The 27,293-nt window shown below is 44.9% G+C and overlaps 1 protein-coding gene across 6 annotated transcripts in view; it reads left to right on the top strand.

Moving 5' to 3' along the window:
* Window positions 1–27,293, top strand: part of ARAP1 (ArfGAP with RhoGAP domain, ankyrin repeat and PH domain 1) — a 279,811-nt gene that overhangs the window by 96,107 nt on the left and 156,411 nt on the right. For all 6 annotated transcript variants that reach the window (XM_040339771.1, XM_040339774.1, XM_040339773.1 and 3 more), the window contains exons 4-5: window positions 1,570–1,640; window positions 6,045–6,139. In XM_040339771.1, the coding sequence (XP_040195705.1) occupies window positions 1,570–1,640; window positions 6,045–6,139 (166 nt within the window). The remainder of the gene's footprint in view (window positions 1–1,569; window positions 1,641–6,044; window positions 6,140–27,293) is intronic.

Consider the following 27,293-nt stretch of genomic DNA (forward strand, 5'->3'; position numbering starts at 1 on the left):
CCATGCCATCCCAACTTGCCCTATGCCACCCTAACTTGCACTATACCACCCTAACTTGCCCTGTACCACCCTAACTTGCCCTATACCACCCCAACCTGCCCTATACCACCCCAAACTACCCTATATCACCCCAACATGCCCTATACCACCTTAACCTGTCCTATACCACCCCATTTACACCAACCTGCCACTATACCACTCTATACTACCCTAACCTGCCACTATACTGCCCTATACTATCATTTACAGGGGCTGGTTTGGGGTGCGCCCCGTGCGCTGCCTGCTTGGTGCTGGGCAGTCTAGACAGTGGGGGGGGGGTGACACCATGTTTTTCCGCACCGGGTGACACCAACCCTAGTGACGCCACTGCAGTGAGGTCCAAGACCTGTCCCCCATAGATCTTATAGTTCGGAGTAAAGCCTGGTCCAGCACCTGATGGGTTTTACTTCCTCTTTACTTCCTCTTTTGCTCGCTGTATAGCCTGCACAAGAAAAGCATAATGGGCTAGTAATGCATCGCGCAATTGTCAGTTAAAGCGATGCAAAAAGTGGCCCGGTCATTTGGCAGCCAAATGGTCCGGGGCTGAAGTGGTTTAAGTGTCGTCCCAGCCAATAGTGTCCAATGGTTGTCCATGCTACTATTTTAAAGTGATCCTGTCATGTGCAAATGGACACTAGATTCAGAGAGAGTTACGCCGGCGTATCAGTAGATACGCCGTCGTAACTCTGAATCTGCGCCGTCGTACATTTAAGTGTATTCTCAAATTGAGATACACTTAAATGTAGCTAAGATACGACTGCCTGCGCCGTCGTATCTTAGCTGTCTAGTTCCGCCCGCCGCTAGGGGCGTGAACGCTGATTTACGCATTCTAGGCACCTATTCACGAACGTACGCTTGCCCATCGCAGTAAAGATACGCCATTTACGTAAGGCGTTTTCAGGCGTAAAGTTATTCCATCAAATAGCTGGCCTAGCCAATGTTAAGTATGGACGTTGTTCCCACGTCGAATTTTGAAAATTTCACGTCGTTTGCGTAAGTCGTCCGTGAATGGGGCTGGATGTAATTTACGTTCACGTCGAAACCAATAAGTCCTTGCGGCGTACTTTGGAGCAATGCACACTGGCATATGTCCACGGACGGCCGTTCGTTAAAAACGTCAATCACGTCGGGTCACGAGTCATTAACATAAAACACGCCCCCCTGTTCCTCATTTGAATTAGGCGCGCTTACGCCGGCACATTTACGCTATGCCGCCGTAACTTAGGACGCAAGTGCTTTGTGAATACAGCACTTGCCTCTCTAATTTTGGGGCGGCGTAGCGTAAATACCATACGCTACGCCCGCACAAAGTTACGCTGCCCTACCTGAATCTGGCCATATAAATGCATTATATTGGCTTTATTAGAGAAGTTTTACTTTATTACTTGACTTTCCATGATTCGATTTTCCCACCAAAATGTATGTAGAATTTTTATCTTCCAGGTGGAGTTTTCCTTTACATCTCATAGTGGGGTTTCCGGGGGGCCCCTCTCTTCTTTCACTTTGTTCTGATTCTGGATTTTTCTTCAGTCTTTTCAGGTTTCCACAGGCCGGATATCATGGATAACGACACGGGGAACATCTATGAATTTCACAAAGATGTGAGTACCGCTCTTTACTCCACAAGTGTGATGTCATAGGAGGACCTGGACCAGATCATTCCAGAAATGCTGTTTGGTACTCCAAGCAGGGGCCACACACCATACATTCTGATTGTACAACCTCTGTACGATCTCCTTAAGATATATAATAAAACCTTGGATTGTGCGCTGGTGCTCAAATTTTTTTTGGGGGGGGCAAACAAACTGAAAAAATAAATAAAAAATAAAGCACAGCCACTGTGCTCATCAAGTGCAGCCACTGTGCCCATAAATTGCCGCCGCTGTGCTCATCAATTGCTGCCAGTCTGCCCCATCAATTGCCACCACTGTGCCCATCAATTGCCACCACTGTGCCCATCAATTGGTACCAGTCTGCCTCATCAATTGCCACCACTGTGCCCATCAATTGCCTACACTGTGCCCATCAATTGCTGCCGCTGTGCTCATCAATTGCTGCCAGTCTGCCCCATCAATTGCCACCACTGTGCCCATCAATTGCCTACACTGTGCCCATAAATTGCAGCCACTGTGCCCATAAATTGCCGCCGCTGTGCTCATCAATTGCTGCCAGTCTGCCCCATCAATTGCCACCACTGTGCCCATCAATTGCCTACACTGTTCCCATCAATTGCCACCACTGTGCCCATCAATTGTTGCCAGTGTGTCCCACATCAATTGCTGCCAGTGTGCCCCATCAATTGCCACCACTGTGCCCATCAATTGCCACCACTGTGCCCCATCAATTGCCCCCAGTGTGCCCTATCAATTGCCGCCAGTGTGCCCCATCATTTGCCGCCAGTGTGCCCCATCATTTGCTGCCAGTGTGCCCCATCAATTGCCACCAGTGTGCCCCATCAGTTGCTGCCAGTGTGCCCCATCAGTTGCTGCCAGTGTGCCCCATCTGTTGCTGCCAGTGTGCCCCATAAATTGCCGCCAGTATGCCCCATCAGTTGCTGCCAGTGTGACCCATCTGTTGCTGCCAGTGTGCCCCATAAATTGCCACCAGTATGCCCAATCGCTTGCTGCCAGTGTGCCTCATCAATTGCCGCCAGTATGCCCCATCAATTGCTGCCACTGTGCCCATCAATTGCCACCACTGTACCCATCAATTCCTGCCAGACTGCCCCATCAATTGCAGCCAGTATGCACCATCAATTGCCACCACTGTGCGGATCAATTGCCACCACTGTGCGGATCAATTGCTGCCAGTGTGCCCCATCAATTGCCACCAGTGTGCCCCATCAATTGCCGCCAGTGTGCCCCATTAATTGCCGCCAGTGTGCCCCATTAATTGCCGCCAGTGTGCCCATCAATTGCTGCCAGTCTGCCCCATCAATTGCCGCTACTGTGCCCCATAAAATGCTGCCAGTGTGCCCCCCCCGCCCAGCACTTACCTGTCTTGGTGCCGTCCTCCACGCTCCGAGTCCTCCATGTCTTCTCCCGTCCTCTTCCCGTCCTCTGCTATGATTGGTCGCCTAATAGGCATCCAATTACAGCGCCTGTCGCTTCAGCCAATCAGGTGACAGGGTAACCAGATCTGAGCACCTGATTGGCTGAGAGGCGGGTCAGTGTTAGGGAAGCGATTTATTCGCTTCCCTAACACAACACTGTGTAATGCATGAATCTATCTATTGGTGATAGACAGGTGTAGGAGAGAGAGGGCGGCACTCCTGCGCCCTTTATGGACGCACCGCCACTGATTAAGAGCATAATTAGTTAGGAAACATGCTTGTGAAGCCAAAGCACTCTTTATATCAAAGCAAATTTCCCCATAAGAAATAATGGAAACTCAGATGATTAGTTCCACAACCATTTATTCATAAGTCTTTTAGTTTATAGTCCATATAAGAATATTATAGCGATGTGATTGGTTGTGTGTGTGACCATAAAATGTCCATCTACAAATGGAAGCCTCAACAAGGGGATTAGATGAAAAATCCAGGGCCTTGCAATACTGTATATTTAGTCGTTAGAGCTGAACTCATTTGTACAATCAGATTGTATTGTCTGTGGCCAGCATTAGACTCACAGTTGCACATCTTATAATTATTTCTGCTGCGTCACCCACTTTGGTCCAAGATCAGGATCTACTCCCTCACCACTCTTCAGAGTTACGTAGTTGGTAAGGTCCAATAAAGACACCTTGGTCTAAGATCAGGAGCAGCTCCCTCTCCTCTTGGTTCAAAGTCAGGTTCAGTTCTCTCACCCTCAATGGTCCAAGATTAGGTTCTGATCCTCTTTCCCTCCTTGATCCAAGATCAGGTTCTACTGCCTTACCACCCCGTGTTGAAGATCAGGTTCTGATCAGGTCCCTGTTGGTCCAAGCTCAGATTCTGCTCTTTGATCCATCTTGATCCAAGGCCAGATTCTCCTTCCTCACCCCTCTTGGTCCAAGATTAAGTTCTTCTCTATCACCCTCCTTGGTAGAAGATCAGGTTTTGCTCTCTCACCCCTCTTGGTCCAAGATCACGATCTTCTCACTCACCCCCTTTTGTTCAAAATCAGGTTCTGATCCCTCACTTCTGTTATTCCAAGATCAGTTTCTGCCCTCCAATCTGTCTTTATCCAAGATCAGGATCTGCTTTCTCACCCCTCTTGGTCCAAGATCGGGTTCTCCTCCATCCACGATCAGGCTTTGCTCTCTCATCCCTCTTGGTCCAAGATTTGTTCTTCTCCATCACCCCCTTGGTCCAAGATCAGGATCTGCTCCCTCACCCCTCTTGGTCCAGGACCAGGTTTTTCCTCTATCACCCTCATTGTCAAAGATCTGCTTACTCACTTCCCTGTGATCAAGATTAGGTTCTGATCCCTCATCTCTGTTGGTCTAAGATCATATTCTGCTCTCTGATCCGTCTTGATCAAAGATCATGTTCTGATTCCTCACCACTCTTGGTCCAAGATTAGGTTCTCCTCCTTCACCCTCCTTGGTCCAAGATCAGGTTTTCCTCCATCACCCTCCTTGATCCAAGATCAGGTTCTCTTTCTCTTCCATCACCCTCCTTGATCCAAGATCAGGTTCTGATTCCTCACCGCTCTTGGTCCAAGATTAGGTTTTCCTCCATCACCCTCCTTGATCCAAGATCAGGTTTTCCTTCATCATTCTTCTTGGTCCAATATCAGGTTCTCCTCCATTACCCTCCTTGGTCCAAGATCAGGTTCTGCTCCATCACCCTCCTTGATCCAAGATCAGGTTCTCTTTCTCTTCCATCACCCTCCTTGATCCAAGATCAGGATCTGATTCCTCACCGCTCTTGGTCCAAGATTAGGTTTTCCTCCATCACCCTCCTTGATCCAAGATCAGGTTTTCCTTCATCATTCTTCTTGGTCCAAGATCAGGTTCTCCTCCATCACCCTCCTTGGTCCAAGATCAGGTTCTGCTCCATCACCCTCCTTGATCCAAGATCAGGTTCTCTTTCTCTTCCATCACCCTCCTTGATCCAAGATCAGGATCTGATTCCTCACCGCTCTTGGTCCAAGATTAGGTTCTCCTCCATCACCCTCCTTGGTCCAAGATCACGTTCTCCTCCTTCACCCTCCTTGGTCCAAGATAAGGTTTTCCTTCATCAACCTCCTTGGTCCAAGATCAGGTTTTCCTTCATCATCCTCCTTGGTCCAAGATCGGGTTCTCCTCCATCACCCTCCTTGGTCCAAGATCAAGTTATCCTCCTTCACCCTCCTTGGTCCAAGATCAGGTTCTCTTTCTCTTCCATCACCCCCTTGGTCCAAGATCAGGATCTGCTCCTTCACCCTTCTTGGTCCATGTTCAGGTTCAGATCCCTCACCCCAGTGGTCCAAGATTCGGTTCTGTTCTCCTTTCCCTATATTGTCCAAAGCCAGATTCTGCTCATCTCTCCTTCTTGGTGCAAGATCAAGTTCTGTTCCCTTACTCTTTGTCCAAGATCAGATTCTGCTCCCTTACCTCCCTTGGTCCAGGATCAAGTTCTGCTCCCTCACCCCCCTTGTTCCAAGATCAGGTCCCTCACCCCACTTGGTGAAAGATGAGCCCAAGTTCAGTTCAGCTCTGCCACACCTTCCCTCTGATCCATATCCAGGCTCTTCCAAGCCCAGGATCGGGTCCTCCTTCTTACATGAGTCCACAATCCCGCTCTATCCAGCATCTGACCCCCCCCCCCAGTGCAACACCAGTTTCTTCAACATTGAGGTAATTTAGGCTGCCCTAATTCATTGCAGTGTGTTACCATATGCGTGTGAGAAAGTGGTGTTTGTTTGGTAGAATGCACTTCAACCCTCAGATCAACCCCAAGCCCTTGAACCTTTAGGAATGCTGTAGGTAGGTAGGTGCACCCATATCCTCAGCCGCTTTCGGGCTTTCAGTGATGCCAGAGAGGTGGATGGGCCAGGCTGCCAGATTGAACCTAAACGCGCCTTTCTTTTGCCGTACAGATAGACGTGGTCGCTCTCACTGGATTCCGGCGGCTGAAGACGGATGACGACCTGATAGACAACAGTGCCGATGACTACGATGACGCCCAGTCCTTGTAAGTCTGGCCAGTCTTTTACTTTTACTTGGTGTTTTGGTATTTCGGTTATTTCACACCATCGGCACCAAGAATATAACGAATGTACTGGACTGTGAAAAGCTCATGCCGGATCCCGCTGGTCTCTAATAGTCTCTTGTATTATCTGTGTGGTCTCTGGAAGTCTTATGTAGTATCTTGGTGGTCTCCAAATAGTGTCTTGCAGTAACTCAGTGGTCTCTAATAGTCTCTTGGGTTATTTTGGTGCTCTCTAATAGTTTATTGTAGTATCTCAGTGGTCTTTAATGGTCCCTTATATTATCCCGGTGGTGTCTTATAGTCTCTTGTATTATCTGGGTGGTCTCTGAAAGTCTTATGTAGTATCTTGGTGGTCTGTATTGGTCCCTTGCAGGAGCTCAGTGGTCTCTAATAGACTCTTGCAGGAGCTTAGGGGTCTCTAATAGTCTCTTGCAGGAGCTCAGTGGTCTCTAATAGTCTCTTGCAGGAGCTCAGTGGTCTCTAATAGTCTCTTGCAGGAGCTCAGTGGTCTCTAATAGTCTCTTGCAGGAGCTCAGTGGTCTCTAATAGTCTCTTGCAGGAGCTCAGTGGTCTCTAAGGGTCTCTTGCAGGAGCTCAGTGGTCTCTAATAGTCTCTTGCAGGAGCTCAGTGGTCTCTAATAGACTCTTGCAGGAGCTCAGTGGTCTCTAATAGTCTCTTGCAGGAGCTCAGTGGTCTCTAATAGTCTTGCAGGAGCTCAGTGGTCTCTAATAGTCTCTTGCAGGAGCTCAGTGGTCTCTAATAGTCTTGCAGGAGCTCAGTGGTCTCTAATACACTCTTGCAGGAGCTCAGTGGTCTCTAATAGTCTCTTGCAGGAGCTCAGTGGTCTCTAATAGACTCTTGCAGGAGCTCAGTGGTCTCTAATAGTCTCTTGCAGGAGCTCAGTGGTCTCTAATAGTCTTGCAGGAGCTCAGTGGTCTCTAATACACTCTTGCAGGAGCTCAGTGGTCTCTAATAGTCTCTTGCAGGAGCTCAGTGGTCTCTAATACACTCTTGCAGGAGCTCAGTGGTCTCTAATAGACTCTTGCAGGAGCTCAGTGGTCTCTAATAGTCTCTTGCAGGAGCTCAGTGGTCTCTAATAGACTCTTGCAGGAGCTCAGGGGTCTCTAATAGACTCTTGCAGGAGCTCAGTGGTCTCTAATAGTCTCTTGGGTTATTTTGGTGCTCTCTAATAGTGTATTGTAGTATCTCAGTGGTCTTTAACGGTCCCTTATATTATCCTGGTGGTGTCTTATAGTCTCTTGTATTATCTGGGTGGTCTCTGAAAATCTTATGTAGTATCTTGGTGGTCTGTAATAGTCTCTTGCAGTAGCTCAGTGGTCTCCAATAGTCTATTATAGGAGTGTATTGGTCTCTAATAGTCTTGCATAAGCTCAGTGGTCTCTAATAGTCTCTTGCAGGAGCTTAGGCGTCTCTAATAGTCTCTTGCAGGAGCTTAGGGGTCTCTAATAGTCTCTTGCAGGCGCTCAGTGGTCTCTAATAGTCTCTTGCAGGAGCTCAGGGGTCTCTAATAGTCTCTTGCAGGAGCTCAGTGATCTCTAATGGTCTCTTGCAGGAGCTCAGTGGTCTCTAATAGTCTCTTGCAGTATCCTGGTGGTGTCTAATGGTCTCTTGCAGTATCCTGGTGGTGTCTAATAGTCTCTTGCAGTATCCTGGTGGTCTCTAATGGTCTCTTGCAGTATCCTGGTGGTGTCTAATGGTCTCTTGCAGTAGCCTGGTGGTCTCTAATTGTCTCCTGCAGTATCCTGGTGGTCTCTAATGGTCTCCTGCAGTATCCTGGTGGTGTCTAATGGTCTCTTGCAGTAGCCTGGTGGTGTCTAATGGTCTCTTGCAGTATCCTGGTGGTCTCTAATGGTCTCTTGCAGTATCCTGGTGGTCTCTAATGGTCTCCTGCAATATCCTGGTGGTCTCTAATGGTCTCTTGCAGTAGCCTGGTGGTCTCTAATTGTCTCCTGCAGTATCCTGGTGGTCTCTAATGGTCTCCTGCAGTATCCTTGTGGTGTCTAATGGTCTCTTGCAGTAGCCTGGTGGTGTCTAATGGTCTCTTGCAGTATCCTGGTGGTCTCTAATGGTCTCTTGCAGTATCCTGGTGGTCTCTAATGGTCTCCTGCAATATCCTGGTGGTCTCTAATGGTCTCTTGCAGTATCCTGGTGGTCTCTAATGGTCTCCTGCAGTATCCTGGTGGTGTCTAATAATCTCTTGCAGTATGCTGGTGGTGTCTAATGGTCTCTTGCAGTATGCTGGTGGTGTCTAATGGTCTCTTGCAGTATGCTGGTGGTCTCTAATGGTCTCTTGCAGTATCCTGGTGGTGTCTAATGGTCTCTTGCAGTATCCTGGTGGTCTCTAATGGTCTCTTGCAGTATCCTGGTGGTGTCTAATGGTCTCTTGCAGTATCCTGGTGGTCTCTAATGGTCTCCTGCAGTATCCTGGTGGTGTCTAATAATCTCTTGCAGTATGCTGGTGGTGTCTAATGGTCTCTTACAGTATGCTGGTGGTGTCTAATGGTCTCTTGCAGTATGCTGGTGGTCTCTAATGGTCTCTTGCAGTATGCTGGTGGTGTCTAATGGTCTCTTGCAGTATCCTGGTGGTCTCTAATGGTCTCTTGCAGTATCCTGGTGGTCTCTAATGGTCTCTTGCAGTGTCCTGGAGGTGTCTAGTGATCTTTCCCACCAGCAGAAAACAATGATCACTGCTGGGGACTATAGCTATTGGCAGTAATTGCATATAAAAAATCCGACAGGCTGGTTGTACCGAAGCCCATCGATGGATCAACTCCAGTACAACCAGCCTGCCCATAGATGGATCCGATTTTGGCTAGGGAGTCTTTGCTGAATTAGCCGAGATTCTATCCATCTCCGGCCGGCCTAAAACTTTGCAGTGTAGCACCCAGCTCATCTATCCAATCAATTTGTATCCAATCACTACATAGTTGTTGGACGATCTGAAGGAGATTGTAACGTGTCAGTCAGATTGTACCGTGTGTGTGGGGATCTTTACATTTGATTGGTGAGCCCAGGGCAGGCGTGTGACCTCCTCTGACATGTACAGTAGAAGGCACGGGGGAGGGAAGGGGGAAGATATTCTAACCTGCAACATGTGAGAGATTCTGAGCAAAGTGAAGATCCCCCCCCCCCTACAGGAAACCGAGGAACGTCGTCATCACCGACCACTACACCACCACCGATCCTCTATATTTATAGACCCACCACACACACCTATCTATCTATCTATCTATCTATCTATCTATCTATCTCTCTCTCTCTCTCTCTATATCTCTCTCTCTCTCTCTCTATATCTCTCTCTCTCTATATATCTCTCTCTCTCTATCTATCTATCTATCTATCTATCTCTCTCTATCTATCTATCTATCTCTCTCTCTATATCTATATATCTATCTATCTATCTATCTATCTATCTATCTATCTATCTATCTATCTATCTATCTCTCTCTCTGTCTCTCTCTGTCTCTCTCTGTCTCTCTCTGTCTCTCTCTCTCTATCTCTCTCTATCTCTCTCTCTCTATCTATCTCTCTCTGTCTCTCTCTCTCTCTCTCTCTCTCTCTCTGTCTGTCTGTCTGTCTGTCTGTCTATCTATCTATCTATCTATCTATCTATCTATCTATCTATCTATCTATCTATCTATCTATCTATCTATCTATCTATCTATCTATCTTAGCTGCAGTCAATAATTACAGAACATATATATATATATAAAATTATTATACAGGATTTATACAGTGCTAACAGTTTGCGCAGATCTTTACACCATGAGTACAGACAGTACAGTTACAACACTGGAGGGATCGGAGGGATCAGAGAGATCGGAGGGTTCGGAGGGATCGGAGAGATTGGAGGGTTCAGAGGGATCGGAGGGATTGGAGGGATCAGAGAGATTGGAGGGATTGAAGGGTTCGGAGGGATCAGAGAGATTGGAGGGATTGAAGGGTTCGGAGGGATCAGAGAGATTGGAGGGATTGAAGGGTTCGGAGGGATCAGAGAGATTGGAGGGATTGAAGGGTTCGGAGGGATTGGAGGGATCGGAGAGATTGAAGGGATCAAAGAGATTGGAGGGATCAGAGGGTTAGGAGGGATCGGAGAGATCAGAGAGATTGGAGGGAAAGGAGGGATCAGAGGGTTCGGAGGGATTGGAGGGTTCGGAGGGATCTGAGAGATTGGAGGGATCGGCGGGATCGGAGGGATGGGAGGGATCGGAGGGATTGGAGGGATCGGAGGGATGGGAGGTGCGGCTCGTTCGATGTGATGTGTAAAGTGACATTCTGCGGTCGGCGGTGTTGTGATCGGGATAAAGTTATCCCCGGAGCCTCCATGGAAGTTTCCCTGCACACAAGTCTCTGGTATTGGTCGCCCCTCCCCCTCTCTTGGGGGGATTACAGGAAGAGGACAGTCCCCGCCGGGGTCACGGAATGGTGTGATGTGTACACAGCCCCTAAGGACACCACAGAAGCCTCTTCTCCTCCATGAGTGTCCCTGGTGCAGTCTGAGCCCCAAGAGCTGACAGTCGGTAAGAAGTGTAAATCCTTCCTCTGTCTCTTTTCTATCAGGAAATCCCGGGTTGTTCTTTAGAGGTTTTCCCAGCTGAGGGTTCCCTTGTGTGGGGGGTGGAGAGACGTCCTCGGCCAATCCCAGAGTCCTTTGCTCCCCGGCCATCTCCTTCAATGGAGGTTTCCTCTGTAGAAGGTGATTGGAGCCGCATGGGTGCACTTGTAACAAAACAAGTAGAGTTCTGTTTTATTATTTGTAATAACAATTTCAGGATGAGATTCTCCAATTCACGCTGAGCCCGGAGTCCTGTCTGATGGCGGACATACACGGGACAATTTTACAGAAGATCAAGTTAGACACGTGGAATTCGTTTTGTTCCAAATTTGTTTTTATAACTAATTTTGACCAATTCGTTGATTACGAAATTTCCGAATTTTTTAATTTTCGGATTTCCAAATTTTCGGATTTCCAAATTTTCAGATTTGCTAAATTTTACGAATTGTACGAAATTTTACGAATTGTACACAATTTTACAAATTGTACAAAATTTTACGAATTGTACGAAATTTTACAAATTTCCGAAATTTTACAAATTTCCGAAATTTTACAAATTTCCGAAATTTTACAAATTTCCGAAATTTTACAAATTTCTGAACTTTTACAAATTTTCGAAATTCGACATTTCGGAAATTCTGAAATTTTGGAAATTCGGATATTCAAAATTTCTGAAATTCAGAAATTTTGGAAATTCGGATATTCAAAATTTCGCAAATTAGAAATTTTGAATTTCGGAAATTCAAAAATGTGAATTTCGGAAATTCAAAAATGTGAATTTCGGAAATTCAAAAATGTGAATTTCGGAAATTCAAAAATGTGAATTTCGGAAATTCAAAATTTTTACAGAAGATCAAGTTAGACATGTGCAATTAGTTTAGTTCCGAATTTGTTTTTATAACTAATTTTGACCAATTCGTTATTTCCGAAATTTCCGAATTTTTTAATTTTCGGATTTCCAAAATTTTACGAAATTTTACAAAATTGTACGAAATTTTACAAAATTGTACGAAATTTTACAAAATTGTACGAAATTTTACAAAATTGTACGAAATTTTACAAAATTGTACGAAATTTTACAAAATTGTACGAAATTTTACGAATTTCTGAAATCTCGAAATTCGACATTTCGGAAAATCGAAATTTCTGAAATTCAGAAATTTTGGAAATTCGGATATTAGAAATTTCTGAAATTCAGAAATTTTGGAAATTCGGATATTAGAAATTTCGTAAAAATTGGAAATTTTGAATTTCAGAAATTCAAAAATGTGAATATCGGAAATTCCAAAATTTGAATTTCGGAAATTCAAAAATTTGAATTTCGAAAATTCTAAAATTCTAAAATTTCGGAAATTCGAAAATTTCGGAAATGGGAAATCAGAGATTCGAAAATTCAGAATTAGAAATTTTTTGAATTTTGAATTTTCAGAATTTCCAAATTTCAGAATTTTTGAATTTTCAGAATTTCCGAAAAAATCTAAAAAACGAATGCAACGAAAACGAAAATGAACTAATTTTTCGGCAGTACATGTGTCTAGATCAAATTGTCATTCACTTTACTGATCATTCAAGCGATCATTCTTTGTTCTCGCTCCATTTCCAGTACACCCTTCCTGGGGACTGGAGCCCAGAACTGGACGGCATACTCCAGGTGCGGCCGGACCAGAGTCTTGTAGAGCGGGAGAATTATCATTTTATCTCTGGAGTTGATCCCCTTTTTTAATGCCAATATTCTGTTGGCTTTGTTAGCAGCAGCTTGACATTGCTGAGCCTCTCATCTACTCGGACCCCCAGGTCCTTCTCCATCCTAGATGCCCCCAGGGGCTCTCCCCCCCCAGTTTATAGATTGCATTCAGATTTTTGCCACCCAAATGCATTATTTTACATTTTTCTACATTGAACCTCATTTGCCATGTAGTTGCCCCGCCCCCCCCCATTAATTTGTTCAGATCTTCTTGCAAGGTTCCCACATCCTGCGGAGAAGTTATTGCCCTGCTTAGCTTAGTATTGTCCGCAAATACAGAGATTGTACTGTTTCCCCCGTCCTCCAGGGCGTTTATGACCAAATTAAATAGGATTGGTCCCAGGACAGAACCCTGGGGGACCCCACTACCCACCCCTGACCATTCCGAGTACTCCCCACTTATCACCACCCTCTGAACTTGCCCTTGTAGCCAGTTTTCAATCCATGTACTCACCCTATGGCCCATGTACTCGCCCTATGGTCCATGTACTCACCCTATGGCCCATGTACTCACCCTATGGTCCATGTACTTCCCCTATGGTCCATGTACTCACGCTATGGTCCATGTACTCACCCTATGGCCCATGTGCTCACCCTATGGTCTATGTACTCACCCTATGGTCTATGTACTCACCCTATGGTCTATGTACTCACCCTATGGTCCATGTACTCACCCTATGGTCCATGTACTCACTCTAGGGCCCATGTGCTCACCCTATGGTCCATGTACTCACCCTATGGTCCATGTACTCACCCTATGGTCCATGTACTCACTCTAGGGCCCATGTGCTCACCCTATGGTCCATGTACTCACCCTATGGTCCAATCCATGTACTCACCCTATGGCCCATGTACTCCCCCTATGGTCCATGTACTCCCCCTATGGTCCATGTACTTGCCCTATGGTCCATGTACTTGCCCTATGGTCCATGTACTTACCCTATGGTCCATGTACTTACCCTATGGTTCAATCCATGTACTCACCCTATGGCCCATGTACTCCCCCTATGGTCCATGTACTTGCCCTATGGTCCATGTACTTACCCTATGGTCCATGTACTCACCCTATGGCCCATGTACTCCCCCTATGGTCCATGTACTTACCCTATGGTCCATGTACTTACCCTATGGTCCATGTACTTACCCTATGGTCCAATCCATGTACTCACCCTATGGCCCATGTACTCCCCCTATGGTCCATGTACTTACCCTATGGTCCATGTACTTACCCTATGGTTCAATCCATGTACTCACCCTATGGTCCATGTACTCACCCTATGGTCCAATCCATGTAATTACCCTCTGGTCCAATCCATGTACTCACCCTATGGTGCAATCCATGTACTCACCCTATGGTCCAATCCTTGTACTCACCCTATGGTCCAATCCATGTACTCACCCTATGGTCCAATCCATGTACTCCCCCTATGGTCCAATCCATGTACTCCCCCTATGGTCCAATCCATGTACTCCCCCTATGGTCCAATCCATGTACTCCCCCTATGGTCCAATCCATGTACTCCCCCTATGGTCCAATCCATGTACTCCCCCTATGGTCCAATCCATGTACTCCCCCTATGGTCCAATCCATGTACTCATCCTATGGTCCAATCCATGTACTCACCCTATGGTCGTCCAATCCATGTACTCCCCCTATGGTCCAATCCATGTACTCCCCCTATGGTCCAATCCATGTACTCCCCCCTATGGTACAATCCATGTACTCACCCTATGGTCCAATCCATGTACTCACCCTATGGTCCAATCCATGTACTCACCCTATGGTCCATGCCAACGGACCTTTGTACAGTAAACGTTTATGGGGAACTGTGTCAAATGCTTTTGCAAAATCCAGATACACCAAGTCTACGGGCCTTCCTTTATCTAGATGGCAGCTCCCCTCCTCATAGAAGGTTAATAGATTGGTTTGGGAAGAACGATTCTTCATGAATCCATGCTGTTTACTGCTAATGATACCGTTTTCATCACTGAACTCCTGTATATAGTCCCTTATCATCCCCTCCAAGAGCTTACATACTATTGATGTTAGGCTGACTGGTCCGCAGTGCTGTACAAAGAACACAGAGAGCCAGTCACATCAGTCTCTGTACCAGAGGAGCTTATATACTATTGATGTTAGACTGGCTGGTTCGCAGTGCTGTACAAAGAACACAGTCACATCAGTCTCTGTACCAGAGGAGCTTACATACTATTGATGTTAGACTGGCTAGTCTGTGATTCCCAGGGATGTATTTTGGGGCCTTTTTTAAATGTTGGTGCTACATTGGCATTTCTCCAATCGGCTGGTAGACTGTCAGTAAAAATTAGGAACAATGGTCTGGCAATTACTTGACTGAGTTCCCCAAGTACCCTCGGGTGCAATCTGCAGTTTGTGTGTGGTCTCTATATCACTATACCAAGTAAATATACAAATATTAACAATAATAATATTATGAGGGTTCTGCAAAAAGTTTCCACACTTCTTTTTATTAAGAATTAAAAAAAAAAAAAATGACATCACTCATACTAAACTGCAAGGTCAGCCGGCTTTCCAGACAGACTAGTCATGTGACACTCTCAGACCAATTACTCACCATCCTCACCAATTCCAATGAACATAGAAAAGTGCATGAACTTCTTGAAGACCCCTCTTATCAACAGCAAATAAATAACAATACTAAAAATAAATCATTAATAGTATACTCTACTTCTACTGCTACTACTACTAATAATAATAACTGCATTTATAAATAATAATAATAATAATAATAATAATAAATGCATTTAAAAATAATAATATTAATAAATGCATTTATAAATAATAATAATAATAATAAATGCATGTATAAATAATAGGGTTGTCCAGATACCGATACCAGTATCGGTATCGGGACCGATACCGAGTATTTGCGGGAGTACTCGTACTCGCGCAAATACCCCCGATACCTAAATAGAATACTTTCCCCCCCCTTTCCCCCCCGCCGCTGCCGCCGCATCGAGGGACATGGCTAGAGGGACATTGCTGCATATGTGAGGGACATGGCTAGAGGGACATTGCTGCATATGTGAGGGACATGGCTAGAGGGACATTGCTGCATATGTGAGGGACATGGCTGCATATGTGAGGGACATGGCTGCATATGTGAGGGACATGGCTAGAGGGACATTGCTGCATATGTGAGGGACATGGCTAGAGGGACATTGCTGCATATGTGAGGGACATGGCTAGAGGGACATGGCTGCATATGTGAGGGACATGGCTGCATATGTGAGGGACATGGCTAGAGGGACATGGCTGCATATGTGAGGGACATGGCTAGAGGGACATGGCTGCATATGTGAGGGACATGGCTAGAGGGACATGGCTGCATATGTGAGGGACATGGCTAGAGGGACATGGCTGCATATGTGAGGGACATGGCTAGAGGGACATGGCTGCATATGTGGGGGACATGGCTGCATATGGGGGGGACATGGCTGCATTTGGGGACACATTTAAAAAAAGTATCGGTATTCGGTATCGGCGACTACTTGAAAAAAAGTATCGGTACTTGTACTCGGTCCTAAAAAAGTGGTATCGGGACAACCCTAATAAATAATAATAATAATAATAATAATAATAATAATAATAATAATAATAATAATGATGATAATAATAAAAAATGCATTTATAAATAATAATAATAATAATAATAATAATAAATGCATGTATAAACAATAATAATAATAATAATAATAATAATAATAATAATAATAATAATAATAAATGCATTTATAAATAATAATAATAAATGCATGTATAAATAATAATAATAATAATAATAATAATAATAATAATAATAATAATACATGCATTTATAAATAATAATAAATGCATGTATAAATAATAATAATAATAATAATAATAATAATAATAGTAATAATAAATGCATGTATAAAAAATAATAATAATAATAATAATAATAATAATAATAATAATAAATGAATTTATAAATAATAATAATAATAAATGAATGTATAAATAATAATAATAATAATAATAATAATAATAATAAATGAATGTATAAATAATAATAATAATAATAATAATAATAATAAATGCATTTATAAATAATAATAATAATAATAATAATAATAATAATAAATGCATGTATAAATAATAATAATAATAATAATAATAATAATAATAATAGTAATAATAAATGCATGTATAAAAAATAATAATAATAATAATAATAATAATAATAATAATAATAATAATAATAATAAATGAATTTATAAATAATAATAATAATAAATGAATGTATAAATAATAATAATAATAATAATAATAATAATAATAATAATAATAATAATAAATGAATGTATAAATAATAATAATAATAATAATAATAATAATAATAATAAATGCATTTATAAATAATAATAATAATAATAATAATAATAATAATAATAAATGCATGTATAAATAATAATAATAATAATAATAATAATAATAATAATAACAATAATAATAATAAATGCATGTATAAACAATAATAATAATAATAAATGCATTTATAAATAATAATAATAAATTCATGTATAAATAATAATAATAATAATAAATGCATTTATAAAAAATAATAAAAACATAATAATAGTAAAAATAATAGAAATAATAAAAAACATTGACACAGCTTTCACCCAAGATTTGCAAATGTTTACAAAAATATTAATAGAAATAATAATATAAAAATGATATATAATATATAATAACAAAATAATAATAGTAATAATAATAACACGGGCTAAGTGGTTAGCACTTTCACTTGACAGCACCAGGGTCAATGGTTTGAATCTCAACCACGGCACTACCTGCCTGGAGTTTGCATGTTCTCCCTGTGCATGCATTGATTTCCTCCAGGTGCTCCGGTTTCCTCCTACACTCCAAAGCTCCATGCTGGGCGGGTAATTGCCTCCTGTCTAAATTGGCCCCTAGTATGTGTGTTTATAAATATGAGTTGGGGACCTTGGATCGTAAGCTCCATGAGGACAGGGACTGATGTGTATAATATATATATATATATGAAAACATTTATTATTTTTATTATTATAAAATTATTTTATATTGTTGTTGCTTATATATTTATTATTATTTATTACAGGTACTTATATAGCACCATCGGTTTACGCAGTGCTTTACATATATATATAAAGCACTGCGTAAACCGATGGTGCTATATAAGTACCTGTAATAAATAATAATAAATATATAAGCAACAACAATATAAAATAATTTTATAATAATAAAAATAATAAATGTTTTCACACTGCTTTCACACAAGATTCACATATTTAAAAAAAAAAAAAATAATATAAATAATGTAATGTAGTGTTAGAAATAATAATATTATGATAACAAAATAATAATAATAATTATTATATGAATAGTAAAAATACAATCATGATAATAATAATAAAATAATTGTCTAAAAATTGTAAATAAATAAAATAGCAATATAATAATAATAAATAAATGTTTTCGCACAGCTTTCACCCAAGATTCACACATTGTTCCCAATAATATAATAATACATATAATAATAATACAAATATAAAAATTCATAAATGTTTTCACACAGCTTTCACCCAAGATTCACACATTTTCCCCAATAATATAATAATACATATAATAATAATAATAATACAAATATAAAAATTCATAAATGTTTTCACACAGCTTTCACCCAAGATTCACACATTTTTCCCAATAATATAATAACAATATAATAATACATATAATAATAATACAAATATAAAAATTCATAAATGTTTTCACACAGCTTTCACCCAAGATTCACACATTTTCCCCAATAATATAATAATACATATAATAATAATATTACAAATATAAAAATTCAAAAAAGTTTTCACACAGCTTTCAGCCAAGATTCACACATTTTCCCCAATAATATAATAACAATATAATAATACATATAATAATACAAATATAAAAATTCATAAATGTTTTCACACAGCTTTCACCCAAGATTCACACATTTTCCCCAATAATATAATAACAATATAATAATACATATAATAATAATACAAATATAAAAATTCATAAATGTTTTCACACAGCTTTCACCCAAGATTCACACATTTTCCCCAATAATATAATAATATATATAATAATAATAATACAAATATAAAAATTCATAAATGTTTTCACACAGCTTTCACCCAAGATTCACACATTTTTCCCAATAATATAATAACAATTTAATAATACATATAATAATAATACAAATATAAAAATTCATAAATGTTTTCACACAGCTTTCACCCAAGATTCACACATTTTCCCCAATAATATAATAATACATATAATAATAATATTACAAATATAAAAATTCAAAAAAGTTTTCACACAGCTTTCAGCCAAGATTCACACATTTTCCCCAATAATATAATAACAATATAATAATACATATAATAATACAAATATAAAAATTCATAAATGTTTTCACACAGCTTTCACCCAAGATTCACACATTTTCCCCAATAATATAATAACAATATAATAATACATATAATAATAATACAAATATAAAAATTCATAAATGTTTTCACACAGCTTTCACCCAAGATTCACACATTTTCCCCAATAATATAATAATACATATAATAATAATAATACAAATATAACAATTCTAAATGTTTTCACACAGCTTTCACCCAAGATTCACACATTTTCCCCAATAATATAATAATACATATAATAATAATAATATTACAAATAAAAAAATTCTAAATGTTTTCACACAGCTTTGACCCAAGATTCACACATTTTCCCCAATAATATAATAATACATATAATAATAATACAAATATAAAAATTCATAAATGTTTTCACACAGCTTTCACCCACAATTCACACATTTTCCCCTTTGAATTCAAAGGGATTTGTTAATCCGGGGTGAAAGTTGTGTGAAAGCATCTATAAATGGACCCCTAAGGGTTAATATGAGTGAAACTTGCGTCCCCGCCTGGCCGTAGCCTGCCAAGTTCTTGTGTACGAGAGCTCCGAGCTCAGTGTGAATAATTGAGGAAGTTCCCGGTGAAGTAGAATGGAGATTGTGTTCTGTACATACAGCTGCTCGGGATTTGGATGAGGACATCGCGGAATTTCCTCCTCCTTCCAGTATTTAGATTTCTGCCTTAAAGGTGATTTGTGATTGGTTGCTGTGGTGTGTCCTCCACCGTCGTCTTACCGCCTTGTCATATAATGCCGATATTGGTAAATTCAGTAAAAGCAATATATGATCTGCAAAGCACAGACTCCTTCACACCTTGGTAATATGGTGCTCCGAGATGAGATATTAGCCACACAGGGTGTGCATTGTTTTCAGTGGGTCTACAGTGATCCCAGTGTTCCTGTGCTTCCAGGGACTCTATGTCCCAGGGGCACTCTAATGTCCCCAGAGTCTCCAGTGATCCCAGTGTTCCTGTGCTTCCAGGGACTCTACGTCCCAGGAGCACTCTAATGACCCCAGAGTCTCCAGTGATCCCAGTGTCCCTGTGCTTCCAGGGACTCTACGTCCCAGGAGCACTCTAATGACCCCAGAGTCTCCAGTGATCCCAGTGTTCCTGTGCTTCCCATGACTCTACGTCCCAGGGGCACTCTAATGACCCCAGAGTCTCCAGTGATCCCAGTGTTCCTGTGCTTCCAGGGACTCTATGTCCCAGGGGCACTCTAATGTCCCCAGAGTCTCCAGTGATCCCAGTGTTCCTGTGCTTCCAGGGACTCTACGTCCCAGGAGCACTCTAATGACCCCAGAGTCTCCAGTGATCCCAGTGTTCCTGTGCTTCCCATGACTCTACGTCCCAGGGGCACTCTAATGACCCCAGAGTCTCCAGTGATCCCAGTGTTCCTGTGCTTCCAGGGACTCTATGTCCCAGGGGCACTCTAATGTCCCCAGAGTCTCCAGTGATCCCAGTGTTCCTGTGCTTCCAGGGACTCTACGTCCCAGGAGCACTCTAATGACCCCAGAGTCTCCAGTGATCCCAGTGTCCCTGTGCTTCCAGGGACTCTACGTCCCAGGAGCACTCTAATGTCCCCAGAGTCTCCAGTGATCCCAGTGTTCCTGTGCTTCCCATGACTCTACGTCCCAGGGGCACTCTAATGACCCCAGAGTCTCCAGTGATCCCAGTGTTCCTGTGCTTCCCATGACTCTACGTCCCAGGGGCACTCTAATGACCCCAGAGTCTCCAGTGATCCCAGTGTTCCTGTGCTTCCAGGGACTCTACGTCCCAGGAGCACTCTAATGACCCCAGAGTCTCCAGTGATCCCAGTGTCCCTGTGCTTCCAGGGACTCTACGTCCCAGGAGCACTCTAATGACCCCAGAGTCTCCAGTGATCCCAGTGTTCCTGTGCTTCCAGGGACTCTATGTCCCAGGGGCACTCTAATGTCCCCAGAGTCTCCAGTGATCCCAGTGTTCCTGTGCTTCCAGGGACTCTACGTCCCAGGAGCACTCTAATGACCCCAGAGTCTCCAGTGATCCCAGTGTCCCTGTGCTTCCAGGGACTCTACGTCCCAGGGGCACTCTAATGACCCCAGAGTCTCCAGTGATCCCAGTGTTCCTGTGCTTCCCATGACTCTACGTCCCAGGGGCACTCTAATGACCCCAGAGTCTCCAGTGATCCCAGTGTTCCTGTGCTTCCAGGGACTCTACGTCCCAGGAGCACTCTAATGACCCCAGAGTCTCCAGTGATCCCAGTGTTCCTGTGCTTCCCATGACTCTACGTCCCAGGGGCACTCTAATGACCCCAGAGTCTCCAGTGATCCCAGTGTTCCTGTGCTTCCAGGGACTCTATGTCCCAGGGGCACTCTAATGTCCCCAGAGTCTCCAGTGATCCCAGTGTTCCTGTGCTTCCAGGGACTCTACGTCCCAGGAGCACTCTAATGACCCCAGAGTCTCCAGTGATCCCAGTGTTCCTGTGCTTCCCATGACTCTACGTCCCAGGGGCACTCTAATGACCCCAGAGTCTCCAGTGATCCCAGTGTTCCTGTGCTTCCAGTGACTCTGTATTGTGGAGTAGGGAAGGAACGGGCAGTTTGGGTCGGGAAGCGGTACACACGGGTCCTATGACCATTATCTATAGGGATGTATTGTGGAGTAGGGAAGGAACGGGCAGTTTGGGTTGGGAAGCGGTACACACGGGCCCTATGACCATTATCTATAGGGATGTATTGTGGAGTAGGGAAGGAACGGGCAGTTTGGGTCGGGAAGCGGTACACCCGGGCCCTATGACCATTATCTATAGCAGGGGTGGGCAATTATTTTTTCGATGGGGCCACATGAGAAACTAAAAATATTTTGGAGGGCCGGGCCAAAAGGCTAAACTCAATACTGCATAAAATCAATTGTATTTCTTTATAAAAAGCAGTAAATATCATTGTTGGACAACTGGTACGAGTACTTGTTATAGACATGGCACAGGAGGGGGACAGAGGCTGGGGACATGGCACAGGAGGGGGACAGAGGCTGGGGACATGGCACAGGAGGGGGACAGAGGCTGGGGACATGACACAGGAGGGGGACAGAGGCTGGGGACATGACACAGGAGGGGGACAGAGGCTGGGGACATGACACAGGAGGGGGACAGAGGCTGGGGACATGACACAGGAGGGGGACAGAGGCTGGGGACATGACACAGGAGGGGGACAGAGGCTGGGGACATGGCACAGGAGGGGGACAGAGGCTGGGGACATGACACAGGAGGGGGACAGAGGCTGGGGACATGACACAGGAGGGGGACATAGGCTGGGGACATGACACAGGAGGGGGACAGAGGCTGGGGACATGACACAGGAGGGGGACAGAGGCTGGGGACATGACACAGGAGGGGGACAGAGGCTGGGGACATGACACAGGAGGGGGACAGAGGCTGGGGACATGACACAGGAGGGGACAGAGGCTGGGGACATGACACAGGAGGGGGACAGACGCTGGGGACATGGCACAGGAGGGGGACAGACGCTGGGAACATGGCACAGGAGGGGGACAGACGCTGGGGACATGGCACAGGAGGGGGACAGACGCTGGGGACATGGCACAGGAGGGGGACAGACGCTGGGGACATGACACAGGAGGGGGACAGAGGCTGGGGACATGGCACAGAGGCTGCAAATAAATCATATCACTTCTTCACATCATCAGTATGCTGTGTCTTCCTCCTGTGCCCCTTTCACCTCTCCACGGATCTGACCTGTGGAGAGGTGAAAGGGGCACAGGAGGAGGACACAGCATACTGATGATGTCTAGGTAGGATAGCACTTCACACTCTGCTGCTGGACTGAGGAGGACTCACCAGACAAGGCCAGGGCAGTGGCACTGAGGGCAGGCAGCAGGCGTCGCGAGGAGTCCTACTCCAACAAAGAGAGTGGAGACCAGGGTCCACTCCAGGTCCGGGCACCAGCATGGCGGCTGGCCGACTGCTACAGTCAGTCAGTCGGGTGGGCAGAGCAGGCAGGCAGGCGCACTGGTCGGTCTCCGTCTGCCTTCACTCAGTCCACTCCGTCACAGTGGGGGTGCGTCTGCAGTGTGTCCACTACATCTGCTGCTGTGTGCTATCCCGCCGGTGCCGCTCTCCACAGAGTCCACACATTCTACGATGTTCCTCAGTTTCCCCGCACTGCTCTTTTGAATAGGCTGGCAGCAGTGTTGTTAGCGCAAAATGCGCTTTGATAATTGGCTGCGTGGCGGGTGGTGGTGGGCTGGGCGGTCAGAGAGGGCGAGGCTATGCATAATGTAGGAGGACTAGACGCTGCCTGCGCTGCGGCTCACATTCGGATCTTTTTACGGGCACATTTCCCTTATTACGGACTTTTACGAACAGGGAAAAAGTGCCTTCTACGGACGGTTGGCAACACTGCCCGGGGGCCGGATTAAAAGGTCCGGCGGGCCGTATACGGCCTGCGGGCCGTAGTTTGCCCAGGTCTGATCTATAGGGATGTATTGTGGAGTAGGGAAGAACGGGCAGTTTGGGTCGGGAAGAGGTACACACGGGCCTTATGACCATTATCTATAGGGATGTATTGTGGAGTAGGGAAGGAACGGGCAGTTTGGGTCGGGAAGCGGTACACACGGGCCCTATGACCATTATCTATAGGGATGTATTGTGGAGTAGGGAAGGAACGGGCAGTTTGGGTCGGGAAGCGGTACACACGGGCCCTATGACCATTATCTATAGGGATGTATTGTGGAGTAGGGAAGGAACGGGCAGTTTGGGTCGGGAAGCGGTACACACGATCCCTATGACCATTATCTATAGGGATGTATTGTGGAGGGGAGAAGGAAGGGTCAGTTTGGGTTAGGAAGAGGTACACCCGGGCCCTATGACCATTATCTATAGGGATGTATTGTGGAGTAGGGAAGGAACAGGCAGTTTGGGTCGGGAAGAGGTACACCCGGGCCCTATGACCATTATCTATAGGGATGTATTGTGGAGTAGGGAAGGAACGGGCAGTTTGGGTCGGGAAGAGGTACACCCGGGCCCTATGACCATTATCTATAGGGATGTATTGTGGAGTAGGGAAGGAACGGGCAGTTTGGGTCGGGAAGCGGTGCACGCGGGCCCTATGACCATTATCTATAGGGATGTATTGTGGAGTAGGGAAGGAACGGGCAGTTTGGGTCGGGAAGCGGTACACCCGGGCCCTATGACCATTATCTATAGGGATGTATTGTGGAGTAGGGAAGGAACGGGCAGTTTGGGTCGGGAAGCGGTACACACGGGCCCTATGACCATTATCTATAGGGATGTATTGTGGAGTAGGGAAGGAACGGGCAGTTTGGGTCGGGAAGCGGTACACACGGGCCCTATGACCATTATCTATAGGGATGTATTGTGGAGTAGGGAAGGAACGGGCAGTTTGGGTCGGGAAGCGGTACACACGATCCCTATGACCATTATCTATAGGGATGTATTGTGGAGGGGAGAAGGAAGGGTCAGTTTGGGTTAGGAAGAGGTACACCCGGGCCCTATGACCATTATCTATAGGGATGTATTGTGGAGTAGGGAAGGAACAGGCAGTTTGGGTCGGGAAGAGGTACACCCGGGCCCTATGACCATTATCTATAGGGATGTATTGTGGAGTAGGGAAGGAACGGGCAGTTTGGGTCGGGAAGAGGTACACCCGGGCCCTATGACCATTATCTATAGGGATGTATTGTGGAGTAGGGAAGGAACGGGCAGTTTGGGTCGGGAAGCGGTGCACGCGGGCCCTATGACCATTATCTATAGGGATGTATTGTGGAGTAGGGAAGGAACGGGCAGTTTGGGTCGGGAAGAGGTACAATCGGGCCCTATGACCGTTATCTATAGGGAGGTATTGTGGAGTAGGGAAGGAACGGGCAGTTTGGGTCAGGAAGAGGTACACACGGGCCCTATGACCATTATCTATAGGGATGTACTGTGGAGGGGAGAAGGAAGTGGCAGTTTGGGAAGCGGTACACATGGGCCCTATGTCCATTATCTATAGGGATGTATTGTGGAGTAGGGAAGGAACGGCCAGTTTGGGTCGGGAAGAGGTACACCCGGGCCCTATGACCATTATCTATAGGGATGTATTGTGTAGTAGGGAAGGAACGGGCAGTTTGGGTCGGGAAGCGGTACACACGGGCCCTATGATCATTATCTATAGGGATGTATTGTGGAGTAGGGAAGGAACGGGCAGTTTGGGTCGGGAAGAGGTACACCCGGGCCCTATGACCATTATCTATAGGGATGTATTGTGGAGTAGAGAAGGAACGGGCAGTTTGGGTCGGGAAGCGGTACACACGGGCCCTATGATCATTATCTATAGGGATGTATTGTGGAGTAGGGAAGGAACGGGCAGTTTGGGTCGGGAAGAGGTACACCCGGGCCCTATGACCATTATCTATAGGGATGTATTGTGTAGTAGGGAAGGAACGGGCAGTTTGGGTCGGGAAGCGGTACACCCGGGCCCTATGATCATTATCTATAGGGATGTATTGTGGAGTAGGGAAGGAACGGGCAGTTTGGGTCGGGAAGCGGTACACACTGGCCCTATGATCATTATCTATAGGGAGGTATTGTGGAGTAAGGAAGGAACGGGCAGTTTGGGTCAGGAAGAGGTACACACGGGCCCTATGACCATTATCTATAGGGATGTACTGTGGAGGGGAGAAGGAACGGGCAGTTTGGGTCGTGAAGCGGTACACACGGGCCCTATGACCATTATCTATAGGGATGTATTGTGGAGTAGGGAAGGAACGGGCAGTTTGGGTCGGGAAGCGGTACACACGGGCCCTATGACCATTATCTATAGGGATGTATTGTGGAGTAGGGAAGGAACGGGCAGTTTGGGTCGGGAAGCGGTACACACGGCCCTATGACCATTATCTATAGGGATGTATTGTGGAGTAGGGAAGGAACGGGCAGTTTGGGTCGGGAAGATGTACACACGGGCCCTATGACCATTATCTATAGGGATGTATTGTGGAATAGGGAAGGAACGGGCAGTTTGAGTTGGAAAGAGGTAAACCCGGGCCCTATGACCATTTTCTATAGGGAGGTATTGTGGAGTAGGGAAGGAACGGGCAGTTTGGGTCGGGAAGATGTACACACGGGCCCTATGACCATTATCTATAGGGATGTATTGTGGAGGAGAGAAGGAACGGGCAGTTTGGGTCGGGAAGCAGTACACACGGGCCATATGACCATTATCTATAGGGATGTATTGTGGAGTAGGGAAGGAACGGGCAGTTTGGGTCGGGAAGCGGTACACACAGGCCCTATGACAATTTTCTATAGGGATGTATTGTGGAGGAGAGAAGGAACGGGCAGTTTGGGTCGGGAAGCGGTACACCCGGGCCCTATGACCATTATCTATAGGGATGTATTGTGGAGTAGGGAAGGAACGGGCAGTTTGGGTTGGGAAGCGGTACACCCGGGCCCTATGACCATTATCTATAGGGATGTATTGTGGAGTAGGGAAGGAACGGGCAGTTTGGGTCGGGATACCGGTACACACAGGCCCTATGACCATTATCTATAGGGATGTATTGTGGAGTAGGGAAGGAACGGGCAGTTTGGGTTGGGAAGCGGTACACACGGGCCCTATGACCATTATCTATAGGGCGGTATTGTGGAGTAGGGAAGGAACGGGCAGTTTGGGTCGGGAAGCGGTACACACGGGCCCTATGACCATTATCTATAGGGATGTATTGTGGAGTAGGGAAGGAACGGGCAGTTTGGGTTGGGAAGCGGTACACACGGGCCCTATGACCATTATCTATAGGGCGGTATTGTGGAGTAGGGAAGGAACGGGCAGTTTGGGTCGGGAAGCGGTACACACGGGCCCTATGACCATTATCTATAGGGATGTATTGTGGAGTAGGGAAGGAACGGGCAGTTTGGGTCGGGAAGCGGTACACACGGGCCCTATGACCATTATCTATAGGGATGTATTGTGGAGGGGAGAAGGAAGGGGCAGTTTGGGTCGGGAAGAGGTACACACGGGCCCTATATGACCATTATCTATAGGGATGTATTGTGGAGTAGGGAAGGAACGGTCAGTTTGGGTCGGGAAGCAGTACACACGGGCCCTATATGACCATTATCTATAGGGATGTATTGTGGAGTAGGGAAGGAACGGTCAGTTTGGGTCGGGAAGCAGTACACACGGGCCCTATGACCATTATCTATAGGGAGGTATTGTGGAGTAGGGAAGGAACGGGCAGTTTGGGTCGGGAAGCGGTACACACGGGCCCTATGACCATTATCTATAGGGATGTATTGTGG

The sequence above is a fragment of the Rana temporaria genome, chromosome 2 (assembly GCF_905171775.1).
Source record: "Rana temporaria chromosome 2, aRanTem1.1, whole genome shotgun sequence".
Classification (NCBI taxonomy): Eukaryota; Metazoa; Chordata; class Amphibia; order Anura; family Ranidae; genus Rana; species Rana temporaria.